Source organism: Panthera tigris, chromosome A2 (assembly GCF_018350195.1).
Source record: "Panthera tigris isolate Pti1 chromosome A2, P.tigris_Pti1_mat1.1, whole genome shotgun sequence".
NCBI classification, from domain to species: domain Eukaryota; kingdom Metazoa; phylum Chordata; class Mammalia; order Carnivora; family Felidae; genus Panthera; species Panthera tigris.
This window is the reverse complement of record NC_056661.1, coordinates 53,792,254-53,804,972: the sequence shown is the minus strand read 5'-3', so window position 1 is coordinate 53,804,972 and position 12,719 is coordinate 53,792,254. Positions and strand designations below refer to the sequence as shown.

Sequence of the window (12,719 nt, the reverse complement as noted above, 5' to 3'; positions counted from 1 at the left end):
AAGAACGGCTTCAATTTCTGGCGGAAGTGGATGCCCCCACCAGGTCTTAAAAGCTCAGAAAGAATTCCAAATATCCTACGTAGTCCTACGGCAGGTATGAAAACTCCCCAGCAGTACTTCTAGATATTAATATATATTAAAACACATGTATTCCTCGACTTTTTTACAGTATTTCTCTGAAATGTCTTTCTTTCCTTTGAAGGACCAAGCTCAGTAAGTGCTCTTTTTTTCCCTGACAGGACCCAGAAGTTAAGTCCCATCAGCCTTCGCGCGCGACCTTCCACTCTCTTCCTCGGCGCTGCCTGCGGAGGTGGCAGCCATCTGTAACTCGGTAAGTTTTAATCGTTGGCCATCCGCATCTCTGCGGTCTTCATCTGGTATTGTCGCTTCGTGGTGAGGAGGCCTGCCCTTCCGAGCACTTGTCTTGGTGGGCTTTGTCCTTGTCGGTTGGCTGGAGCACGTACAGGAACAGAACGAAGCGGCCCAGCAGATGATGGAGGTTTGCTTTCCAGGGCCACTTGGCCGCCCTACGGAGGCCGCCTTGTGTCTCTCAGAGTTGCCGACAGTTTGTTTGAGGCCTGGCAGTGAAGGTCGCCCTTTCGGGTCTAGGCAGCGCGGGCTTGTAGGGACTGTGGAGCCACCAGAAGTTTCCAGTCCGAGGGCAGGAGTATTCCAGTTTTGGTCAGCGTTGTGTTTCCGCGTGTATTTTGTTCACGCCGACCGACGCTCCCTCCTCTGCGGTTTTGGTCTTGGGGTTGCTGCTGCGGCCAGACCGCCAAAACAAAACGATCGATTGCTGCTAGTCGATCGGTTCAGTTAACGAAGGATCTCTGAGAATATAAAACTGCATCCTTGTCTGCGAGGAAATAATGTTTCGGGCGGAGGTGCGTTCGTTTATCGAACACAAAGTTCACGGAGTACCGTGTGCTGAACAAAGGAATCGAAGCAGCGAAGAGAACAAAAAGGGTGCTGCAGTAGGGAAAAAAAACTAGGGTAATCGGGAAGGCCGGTCCTCGGATGATCTTCAGGTAGAACAGGAAGTTCCAAGGCCTAGAAGCATCTTATAAGTACATTATGGTTTTATAGGTCTGTTGTGAGAGAATTGTAGAGCAGCAGCACTCTAGGGGAAATAACAGGTTTCTCTGCTTCCAGTCACTGCAAGCATTCAACGTGCAGTATCCTTTCCATTTTACAGGTGAGAAAACAACTAAGGCTCAGGTTCTTGTGGATTGTCCAAGTTCTGCCTAACGAAAAGGAAATTGGACTGTCTGGGGTTTGGGGCGCCAGGTGTGGGATTTGCTCCCCTGTGCAAGCTGAGAACTTTTGGGGGTCCATTTGTTTTAATTTTTTTTTTTTAACGTTTTGATTTATTTTTGAGACTGAGCATGAGCAGGGGAGGGGCAGAGAGGGAGGGAGACACAGAATCTGAAGCAGGCTTCAGGCTCCGAGCTGTCAGCACAAGAGCCCGATGTGTGGCTCGGACTCACGGAGTGTGAGATCATGACCTGAGCTGAAGTTGGATGCTCCACCGACTGAGCCGTCCGGGGGCCCCCATTTGTTTTAGATTAGCTGTTAGAGCGTGCTTTTTTCTTCAGTGTATGAAGTGACTGCTGACCTCCCAGGATCGCATCTGGAGAGTGGTTCGTATTCTGCCAGCTTCGGAAACGGGAGGGAAAGCAAGCCTGGCAGAGGTACCCATTCCATTCCCAGTTTGCTCAGTAGCTGGAGATTGGAAGACACTCTGCAACAATGTTCAAGGCCTGAGCCGGAAAGCTTCCTTCTAGGACTCTGTCACCATCTCTGCTTCTTTCTTGAAGGCATCATGGCTGCCCTCAGACCTCTGGTGAAGCCCAAGATCGTTAAAAAGAGGACCAAGAAGTTCATCCGGCACCAGTCAGACCGATATGTCAAAATTAAGGTATATATGGTCCTGGGATGGAAGTGTTTGTTGGGGTGGAGAAAGGAGCCCCTAAATGGGCTGTTGGATTTATGGTATCACCTGGTCAGAAGATCACATTTGGCAGATGAACCAGTCCAGTTAGTGGAAGAGCTTTCTAGAAACTTAGGTCTGAGTACGCCTTATTGGCATTCAGTCACTTGATTATAGTATGAATTGGACGTTTGGCTGTTTTGACGTGTCTAGAGGCTTGTATCATTTTAGGTGGCCTTAAGAGGTTATGAGAAGTAGATTACCCGTATTTTATGATGAGAAAACTTGTATCTTGAGTGCAGTGCTAGAACCCATGCTCTTCACTCTTTACCTTACTGTATACACAATCCCCTCACATTCTATCTATCAGTCTGTAGTTTGTTTTTCCTTTATTTGGGCGTGTGGATGTGAGTCTATATTCCTGGTGCTCAAAGGCAGGAGCCCCTATTTTTCTCCACCAAATAAAGGTGAACTGTAACCCAATGACAGCTGTTGGGGCATGTTTCCTTTTCATTGGGTCCCCCTTTTTTCCTCTAAAAGGAAGAGGTGTTGGCAAAGGCACTAACCCTCCTGTGTTTATTTCAGCGCAACTGGCGGAAACCCAGAGGCATTGACAATAGGGTGCGCAGAAGATTCAAGGGCCAGATTTTGATGCCCAACATTGGTTACGGGAGCAACAAGAAAACAAAGCACATGCTGCCCAGTGGCTTCCGGAAGTTCCTAGTCCACAATGTCAAGGAGCTTGAGGTGCTGCTGATGTGCAACAAGTGAGTTGGGCCCCACTTCTGGGTTCAGGTGTCAGAAGTCTGCATCTGTGAGCAATTTTGGTAGGGACTTGATAGAATGCATTTGGAGGAGTTGTATATTCTCTAGGGCTTAAAGAATGCTTGTTGGGGGCTTAGAAAGGTTTCCTTCGCTGGAGCAGGGTGAGGGAACTTCCCCCGGTAAGTATAGAGACCTGAGACCTGGAAAGACAGGACTTTGCCTGACAGTAAAAACGCTGGAGGATCCTTTTGGCAGTTCTTTGCAGAATGGTGGCTTTATTTATGTGGAGGTATGGGGGATATAGTGTAGCCCCTTCCAAAATCTCCAGGAATAGACGAGTTGCTGTCTAAGAGCTCTGTGATCTGAGGTAGAGAAAAGGAGGAAGGCTTTGCAATCAGGATGGCTCACAAAGTTGTAGAGATGCTAGAGTGACGGAGGATTCACAGCATTCCTTTCAAGGGTTTTGAGAAAGTTAGACACTTTATGAGCTCTGTGAGAGACTTGGTTTGCTTAGGCCAAAAGGGGGACAGTGGGATGAGAAAACATTTAATGTGGGAAGTTATTTAGATGCTTTGAATTTGGATTGGAGGGAATGGTGTTCTTATATTCCTATTAAAGATACTTGGGCAGCAAACATGAGTTGCAGATGCTGCTGGATGCCAAAGAGGTACTTTTTTTTAAATAGCTTGACAGTTTGTGTAAAGAGCTATAGAAATTTTTGGAATTTGTGACCTTTACACCACAAGTTGCATTTCTGGATATTTGTCCTTAAATAAACTGAAAAGCAGAAAATCTTTGTAAGGCTGATCATTGCAGCAGTAACTGAAGGATTGAAAGTGTAATTTGTGAATGGTGGGAGTACAAGCACCGGGTGGAATGTTATATATACACTCAAAATGGTGATCATGTGGGGAAAATGCCTAGGCAGAGGGGAAGGTATTTAAGATGATTCATATGTTAAATATATATATGGACGAGGACCTGAGGAGTTATCGAGGGGGGAAGAAAAGATTTAAGTGTTAAGAACAAAGATGGAAACATTTCAGGATATAGCTACTTTGAGCTTGAGTGAACCTCCTTTATAGAAAATGAAAAAATTCTTTTAGTTTGCTTGTCTGTTAAGCTATTTTGCTGGAGTTCTTAAAGAGAACTCAGTATGCCCCATTGCCTTGGTCACTTCTTAAAGTCTTCCTTTGCTGAAATTTCTCCTAGAGTCTTTTTTTTTTTTTTTTTCAGGATTTTCATTTTTTTTTCTAATGTTTATTTTTGAGAGCATGAGCAGGAGAGGGACAGAGAGAGGGAGACACAGAACCCAAAGTAGGCTCCAGCTGACTGGGGTTCAAACTCACAAACAATGAGATTATAACCTGAGCCAAAATCAACAGACACTTAACTGATTGAGCCACCTAGCTGCTCAAGATTTCATTTTTAAGCAATCTCTACACCAACATGGGGCTCAAACTCGCCTCCCCAAGATCAAGAGTCAGATGACCCACCTAATAAGCCAGCCAGGTGCCCCTACAGTATCTTTTCTTAATTAGCTGTTGATGGCGTCATAAAATGCTTCGGGCCAGTTTGTTACCAAACCAGGGTATGGTGCAGCTGTGAGGAATGAGTAAGTTGGAACAGTATCTGTTAAGCGGGTTAAAGTATAGCTATTTGCTGGGCAACTTCAGGCAATGTTACTTCTCAATTTGAATTTTGTCAGCAGCAAACAAGTAAATTAATGTCTGAGCCAGGAAGCTCCTGGTTTAATCAGACTGTTGGATTCTGCTCTTGGTTACTTTGCAAAGAGTTTTAAAACTTCATGGGACTAGAAGGATAGAGGAGGACCTTTGAACTTGGAGTCTGGGTCTGAGCCATGATAGCCCTGTCTGTTTCTATGTATCTGACTTGGGAATTCATTTCCACCTTTAAGAGCCATGGTTTGTCTGTAAGATGGAGGCAATACATGGATCATAAAGCTGCTGTAAGGATTAAGTGAGAGGGAACAATGAGAGTGCTTTTGTCACTGCCTGGGAATACTTTAAGAGCCTTACTGCTGGTACCATAGATTTTAAGAGAGTTGGGATTCAGGGCTGTGCAGGTCTTGTTCATCAGCCATTTACCAGCGCCTCCTTACTCTACTCACTAACCAATTCTCTTCCAGATCTTACTGTGCAGAGATTGCTCACAATGTCTCCTCCAAGAACCGTAAAGCCATTGTGGAAAGAGCAGCCCAGCTGGCCATCAGAGTCACAAATCCCAATGCCAGACTGCGCAGCGAAGAAAATGAATAGACAGTTTATGTGCACATCATATTTGTGTTAATAAAACCATAAAACTACCATCTGGCATTTCCCTCTTTGGTTTTACTCTTCAATTTCCTACTCAGACAAGTTGTCACAGATGTTTTTTTACTGCTGGTTAATACTCTGGAATTTTCCATTTGGAAGAGGTTTATAAAGGATATTTTATTCTTCATAGGGCACAGGCCTCTGGTGCCCAGATCAGCCTTGTCCACTCCATTTGGGGGTAGGGGAGACTTGGCCTTCAGACCAAGGTGGGTTCCTCCCTTAACTGGAGGACCTTGTAGCTCAGAGCAAGTAGTCATTCTTAGGTTTGCTATGTAAAGTTGGATGACATTTACTCTATGTGGTTCTCGTGATTGAGAAACTGCATGAAAGAATCCAGGTGAATCCCTTACTCCCTTATTTGGTGCTGAAATAGCATCCTGTGGCTTCTGTCCTAAACCATGACAGGATGACAAAAATCCCTCTACTATATGATCAGCCTTGGGTGTCTGAAGATAATTTGCAGTCTCCCTTTTATAACCTTCCCCCTAGCTGGCTGCTTCAGGTAATTGAACAATTTCTGAAGATGTGGGATCCTTAACATGATATAGCCTCTTGATTGGTATTCAGGATTTAATAATCAAGCTTCCTTTTCAACTACAGCCCACACTCTAGGCAACAATAGCTAGAATTTAGCCCTGTTAATTACAGGTATGCCTCTGGAGGCCCAGGCTTGGTTTGGTTCCAGACCACTGTGATAAAGCAAGTCACACGTCCGACGCATTTTCTGGTTACCCAGTTCATATAAAAGTTATGTTTATACCATACTCAAATTTATTATGTGCAATAGTTTACCTAAATAATGTGCATACCTTAATTTAAAAATAACTTTATTGCAAAAATAACTGCCTGAGCTTTCTATGAGTGGTAATCTTTTTGCTGGTGGAGGGTCTTACCTCCATGCTGATGGCTGTTGACTAATGAGGGTGGTGGTTGCTGAAGACTGGGTGGCTGTGGCAAGTTACTAAAATGAAGACCATGAAGTTTGCTGCATTGATGGAGTCAAGAATGCTACTTCTCTGTAGCATGTAATATGAGCACTTTACCCAGAGAGCTTTCAAAATTGGAGTCCATCCCCTCAAACCCTGCCACTGCTTTATCAACTAAGCTGATGTAATATTCTTCAGTTCTTTGTCATTTCAACAGTCTTTAACAGCACCTTCACCAGGAGCAGATTCCATCTCAACTCCACCGTTAAAAGTTTTCTCATGAGATTATAGCAATTCCGTCACCTCTTCAGGCACTAATAGTAACATCAAAGATCACAGATCATAACAAATACAATAATGAAAACGTGAACTGAGGAAAATATGACACATGAGATGAGCAAATGGTGTTGACAGACGTGGCTGGACGCAGGATTCCCACAAATCTTCAATTTGTAAATGCAGTATCTACAAAGCATGATAAAGTCAGGCATGCCTGTGTAAAGTTAGGGTACCACTTTACTAAGAACTGGTAGCAAGTGGCAGTATATAGTCCTGGGATATGGCATGTAGACTCCAGAACAAGACAACTGCATACAGGGTGTTTTTCCCTACCAACCTGGTCAACTGAGCAGAAAGAACTACCCTGGTTATAATTTTCTTGGCAGGCTAGCCATGAGCGGTTTTAAGTCCCTTAGAAAAAGGTCTTACAGGTGGGCTGCCTCCAGTTCAAAACCTAGTCTGAAACATTTGAGTAAATGTTGGTCATTTTCATGATTTCTTTAAACTGACTTGGGGAAACATACGGATGGTGACATGCCTAGTAGAGGAACTGTGCAGAGAAAAAGTAACAAGGATCTCTTATTAACCTGGGACAGTACAGAAAATTCTTTTAATCTGTCGCTTAATATTTGTGTCTTCAATACTAAAAACTAGGAACATGTTCAAAGTCTTCCTCCGAAGGACACAAACCAACTGGTTACACCTATAGGAGGGGTGGCGTGAAGAGGTGGTCTTGCTTCCTTTGTGCTTTCTGGTTTCCCATTTGACTACATAAGCGTTTTGAAATTAGAAAAAAAAAAAAAAAAACAGATCTAATTCTCTATCCCAACCACCTCCCCTGCAAAAATACCAATTTCTGAATCATCACTACCAATTGGAAAAGGAAGCATTTTGAATTCTAAAATGCAAGAAGCTCAGAGAAGTAGCTTTAGTTTTTCAGATGCCCAGCCGAAGCATGAATTTTTGGCCTATCAGATCAAGTGAAGTGAAAAGTGGGAGAGGTGTGACACTGGTGGGAAAGAAGGCCAGCCGGCTGCCTCCTAACCTTTCACAGCTGTGAGCACAAGAGTATTTCTAAACACTACTTAGTCCTCTGTAAGGCAGGGACTCCCCAGTTTGAAGGTGTAGACTGCCCAGTGTGAAGTCACATATCCACTATTTGTGCCGAAGGGCTTGGAAAAACGTCCATGCCCTGTTGCTTTGAATGACTGTCCTGAGTTACAGGGTCCAACTGTTGGCAGCCTTGCAGCTCCTGCTGGGGGCCTCGAGTTGGGGTCCCTGGAGAAGGCACTGTAAGCCCCGACCAGGAGCAGGACGGCCCCCCAGTGAGATGAAGAAAGGGCAAAAGCAGAGGCCTTTGGCCAGCATGGGGACAGTGAGGCCTCAGGCTTGGGTAGGCCCCCTTCTCTTGGTAAGGGCCCACCTGGGGACTGGGAAAGCACTAGCTGAGCTCCATAGAGTCTGTGCTGGGGGCTGAAGCAGAATCCTTCTGGATGCTCTCAAAGAGGGCAGCAAGTTCGGGGTTGGATCGGATTTGGGAAGAGAAGTCAGCCATGATGGGGCTTTTCCCTACTTCCGGGATGGTCAGCAGGGCGGCCACAGCCCTCATGGCGGAGCGTTTCAGCTCATCTTGCTTCTCAAACTCCTGCTTCACGGAACCAGCTTTGACCTAAAGTGGGAAAAAAACGAGCCATCCTTTACTGAGCCTGACCTGGCCTGGCATCACAGCCTCCCTCACTAGTCTCTGGATTCCTCTCAACCACCTGTAGTAAGCTTTCCCAGTTTAAATCACAGCATAACCCCCTACTTCAGTCTCCTGTCCTGAGATTTCTCCTGCACTTTTACACTGGTAGGTTTCTCCAGAGGGTGATTCTTTGTCATTCAAATCAACTTCAAAGTCACCTAGGGGGCCTCGGACCAGCCAATCTAAACTGTCCACCTTTCTTTTCATTAATAAGTAATTTGATGGGGGCACCTGGGTGGCTCACTCTGTTAAGCCTCCGACTTCATTCAGCCCATGTCATGATCTCCGGTTCGTGAGTTCAAGCCCCGCATCAGGCTCTGTGCTGACAGCTCAGAGCCTGGAGCCTGTGTCTCCCTCTCTCTACCCCTCCCTCACTCACACTCTCTCTCTCTCAAAAATAAATAAACATTAAAAAAAATTAAAAAATTAAAAAATAAATAATTCAGTGGTGACAATTGCTATAAAGTGTTAATTGTCTCCTGCCCCTGATAGGAGATTCAGCCTATGTTTATTCACTGTGCTTAAAAACAGACTCTTGGTATCATATGACTTGGTGGTACCATCTGACTTAATTGAATGAATGGATCACTATGACAGTCATCTAGCTGGCCTGGCTTCTTCCCCCCAACTCAGGTGCCTGGCCCTGCAATCTCTTCGGCACAGCAAATACCCAAAACTGCCTTGTCTGCCTTGTTTTTCATCCCCCACCCTCTTCCACTTATTTAGAGGATCTCAGAATTCCCCCCACTGCTTATGGAATAAAGTCCAAATTCCTCTCCATGCCCCTGACTTCACCCAAAGACTCTTTCCCTTGAAGAGTCCGGTGTAATGGTTAAGAGCTTGGCATTGGGGTTGAACAATCAGGTTCAAATAGCTCTGCCCTGTAAGAGCTGTGACTTCAGGTGGTCATTCTAAGCTGTACTTCCCTTTCTATATGTAACAGCCTCCTTTCCATAGAGTTGCTTTTAAGGATTAAATGACTTAACACAGTGGGGCACCTGGGTGGCTCAGTCGGTTGGGCAGCTGACTTTGGCTCAGGTCATGATCTCATGGTCCGTGGGTTCAGGACCCGCGCTGGGCTCTGGGCTGACAGCTCACAGCCTGGAGCCTGCTTGGGATTTTGTGTCTCCCTCTGTCTCTGCCCCTCCCCAACTTGCGCTCTGTCTCCCTGTCTCTCAAAAATAAACATTAAAAAAAATAAATTAAAAAAAAATAAAAAGCTTTTGGTTTCCAGAGCTTTGTAGGTTTCAGTGGATGAGGGATCGTGGACTTGGATGCAGCAAGTTTTCATCATAGTGCCCCACACACAGTGCCCTCTGGGCAGCCAGAATGAGTGGCCTCTGTGTGGGCCTCAGATCAAAGCTCCTCTTGCCATCTTAGCCGAGTGGAAGGGTGTCCTGATGCTGCAACACCATTTGCAGCCTTTCCCTGTGAACTGGGATTTTTCTCCATGCTGTATAGCTCCAAGAAAACTAGAAGTGATTTGGCCTTTGAATCTGTCAAGACTGCAATGGCCCTGCAGAACCACTGTTTTCTATGACTTCATACCATGCATAGGTTTACAAACTGAAGCTTAAAAGGTAGGTTTCTATTAAGAAATTACCAATTTTATCTGTTTTAGCCACAAAAGATTTCATTTTTTTGGAAAAGGTTTTGCTCTTTTGCAACTTGAAAATCACTGTTCTATAGATCTCTCTCCTCTTTAAGCTCCAATCTGAAATACTCTGCCCTTGTTTGGTTAATTCCTACCCTTTCAAAACCCAGATTAGTTCTTTCAGTCAACAGATAATTACTGGGCACCAGGCTCTGTTCCCAGTGCTGCAGTTTTCCCCCAGGCCTTCCACTCCAGATCCCTCCCCTGACCCTTGAGGCACTCCAGCCTAGCAGCAACTCTGCCCTGGATCAATCACCCGATCAATGGTTTCTATCTTTCCAAGAGAATAACTCAGTGTTCCAATTAGGATGTGGGAGTAGGGAATGCACCATGTTCAATGTGGTATCCCTAGTACCTTGCTACAAGGGCCGGCACCCAGGAAATGTTTGATGAACGAAAGAAAGGTGGGTGTGAATCCCAGCTCTGCAATTTACTAGCTGGGTAGCCCAAATCAATAACTGCACCTCTCTGAGTCTCTGTTCCTCTGTGTATACAGTGGTGACAATAAGAAGTACTTTATAGGGTGACAACAACAGTTAAATGAAGCACTTCATATACAACCCATAAATGGTAACTGAATAATCTGTAGGTGTGCCCAGGGCTAGGCAGGAGGGCTTACCTTGGCGGTGCAGGTGGCCCTGAGTGGCTCAATGAGCCGGTCCACCCTCTGCAGAACAGGTGCGGGACACAGGGTAGCCAGTCGGGCCAGCATGATGAAGGTCAGCATCTGCCCCAGAGGAAGGAGACAATGTTCACAGTGAAATGGCCAAAAGGAGCAGAGCCCAGGGAAGATCAGAGGATCTGGTACCAATACCTGGAGCTCAGGTCCAAACTCTAGCACTAATTCCTGCCAGGGCCCTGCAACAGTCTCTCCCACTCTGGGCCTCAGTTTTCTTATCTATAAAATGTGAATGGCAGTGGGCGCCTGGGTGGCTCAGTTGGTTGAGCGTCTGACTTAGGCTCAGGTCATGATCTTGTGGTACGTTAGTTCGAGCCCCATGTGCTGACAGCCCAGAGCCTGGAGCCTGCTTTGGATTCTGTGTCTCCTTCTCTCTCTGCCCTTCTCCTGCTCATGCTCTGTATCTCTCACTCAAAAATAAATAAACATTAAAAAAATGTGAATGGCAATACCCACTACGCCAGCTACACTTGGCTGAGGAGGATCAGATAAGAAGAAGCACCAGGGAGGGGGCTACTCTCAAGCTCAGATGCTTACAGAGCCAGGCAGACACTGTCCATGAGTGAAGAGGGCCAGATGGCAACTGGGAAGGAGTTAGGAGTCCACACTCCAGACAGCAGCTGTCAGCTCCAGCCCGTTGTGGCCGTGGGAATGTGGCCCAGGGCTCATGCACTGTTTTCAAAAGAAACTGATTTTCATGTAAAATCTCTCAACTTTTAAATACTGGCACCCAGTTAAAAAAAAAAACAAAAAAAAAACAACTGCTCTATGAGCCAACTAAACACATCTACAATCCTGGTCCAGCCTGCAGGAGAATAATGGTGACCTCTTTCGAAAATGGTGAAGTTCCTACAAACATGCATAACGGATGGTTGTCTGAATTCTACACGCCCTACCCATCCCTACCAGATGTCCACCCTGCCCTGACCCCCCCGCAACCCACAGCAAAGGAGGGGGACCAGCAAAAAGCATGGCATCACACAGCACATGCTGTGACCCAGGGCTCCTCCATTTCCCAGCTGGTGCCCTGGAACCACACAGCTCTCTGGCCTCTCCCCTGTAGAGTGGGCATCATAAACCCACTCTCTAAGGGTGTGGTGCAGACTCACCCTCCTCAACCCACCCTCCTCAACACCAAAAGGAGCCTGGACATAGGAGTCCAAATGTTGCACTGATGCCCAGGCCTTGTCCTGTGCTCCCTGGAGGGCAGGCAAGAGGGCCGTGTGGCCAGAAGGGGTAAGAAGGGAAAAGCATGGGGGAAATGCCTGTAAAAACTGGCTTTTATCAATCAACAGTGGGCCTTGGGCATCTCTCACATCAGTGCAGAGGGACCTGGCTCACTCTTCTTAATGCTGCTAGCATTCTAAGACCAGAGGTACCCAGTTTATTGAGTGAGCTTCTGATAGGTGGACATTTGGGAAGCTGCCAGCTTTCCCCAACTCTCAGAACAATCTAGAACATAAAACTCCAAACATGTTTTTAGGTGTCAGTCTAGAGGCTCTGTTCACAGAGATGGAACTGCTAGGTCAAAGGTGGGTCTCAATTCTAAATTTTTCTAGCTACTGCTAAACCGTCCTCCAAAGAGCTTGCCCAAAGATCAAAGGGGAGCTCAAAGAGCTTGAGGAGAGTGTAGACTCTCCTCAAAGGTGTTTGAGAGGCTGGTTCTCTTTCTTATTGAAAAAGAACAATGCAGTTATTTATAGGGGTGCCGGGGTGGAGAGTGGGGGACAAACAAGCAATGGGCCCCAGTGGTGCCTGCTCTCCCCTTCGTACAGGGTGGCCATAGGTTTGGCAGGGAGCCCATCCTACCCGGATATCATAGTGGTCCTTCAGGCCATCCTCCACGTGATTCAGGAACTCGCAGATGTCCAGCCGGCCCAGGCAGCTCTCAAGCAGCGAGTACATGCATTCAAAGGCTGCCTTGCGCACGTCCAGCCCATCATCCACTGTGTGCTTAAAGGGCCCCATTTCTACCTGCAGGAGGGAAGGGTGACAAGGGTTATGGGATGTGACTCTAGGGTGTAAGAACACCTCCCTTAGTTCCTGCTGCACACCCCACCTCTGTTGTTCAGTACTGTGTTCTGTCCCCAATCTCTTGCCTTTGCTCAGCCTGCAATGCCCTTTGATAATAACAGTAACAATAATTATTATAGTCTACTGAGCAGTTGTAATGTGCCAGCCACTGTGCTGAGTACTTGACAAATGACATGTTACTCAAGCATCACAACAGCCCCAGGAAGACAGTGTTATATTAACCCCACGTAACATAAGAGGAAACTAAGGCTCAGAAAGGTTAATTAATTTCCCCAAGAACACACAGCTAGTAAGCGACTGAACTAGAATTAAAAGCCCGGGTCTCTGAAGCTTTTAACCACAAGGCTCTGTTCTTAATGGTACTCTCATGTT

General features: G+C 46.1%; 2 protein-coding genes and 1 non-coding gene across 4 annotated transcripts in view; 2 read left to right on the top strand and 1 right to left on the bottom strand.

Moving 5' to 3' along the window:
• The first annotated feature begins 229 nt into the window (after positions 1 to 229).
• On the top strand, positions 230 to 5,022 carry RPL32 (ribosomal protein L32). The gene is made up of 4 exons (XM_007075436.3): positions 230 to 331; positions 1,818 to 1,918; positions 2,516 to 2,697; positions 4,845 to 5,022. The coding sequence occupies exons 2-4, from the start codon at positions 1,823 to 1,825 to the stop codon at positions 4,972 to 4,974; spliced, it is 408 nt and encodes a 135-aa protein (XP_007075498.1). The 5' UTR covers positions 230 to 331; positions 1,818 to 1,822; the 3' UTR covers positions 4,975 to 5,022.
• On the top strand, positions 1,613 to 1,752 carry LOC122236818. Its single transcript, XR_006215065.1, has one exon. It is a non-coding gene; the product is annotated as a small nucleolar RNA SNORA7 (small nucleolar RNA).
• Positions 5,023 to 5,124: 102 nt separating the features above from the next.
• Positions 5,125 to 12,719, bottom strand: part of CAND2 (cullin associated and neddylation dissociated 2 (putative)) — a 34,022-nt gene continuing 26,427 nt past the window's right edge. For both annotated transcript variants that reach the window (XM_042979536.1, XM_042979537.1), the window contains exons 13-15: positions 12,123 to 12,287; positions 10,254 to 10,361; positions 5,125 to 7,905 (exon numbers count right to left, since the gene is read on the bottom strand). In XM_042979536.1, the coding sequence (XP_042835470.1) occupies positions 7,678 to 7,905; positions 10,254 to 10,361; positions 12,123 to 12,287 (501 nt within the window). In that variant the 3' untranslated portion in view covers positions 5,125 to 7,677. The remainder of the gene's footprint in view (positions 7,906 to 10,253; positions 10,362 to 12,122; positions 12,288 to 12,719) is intronic.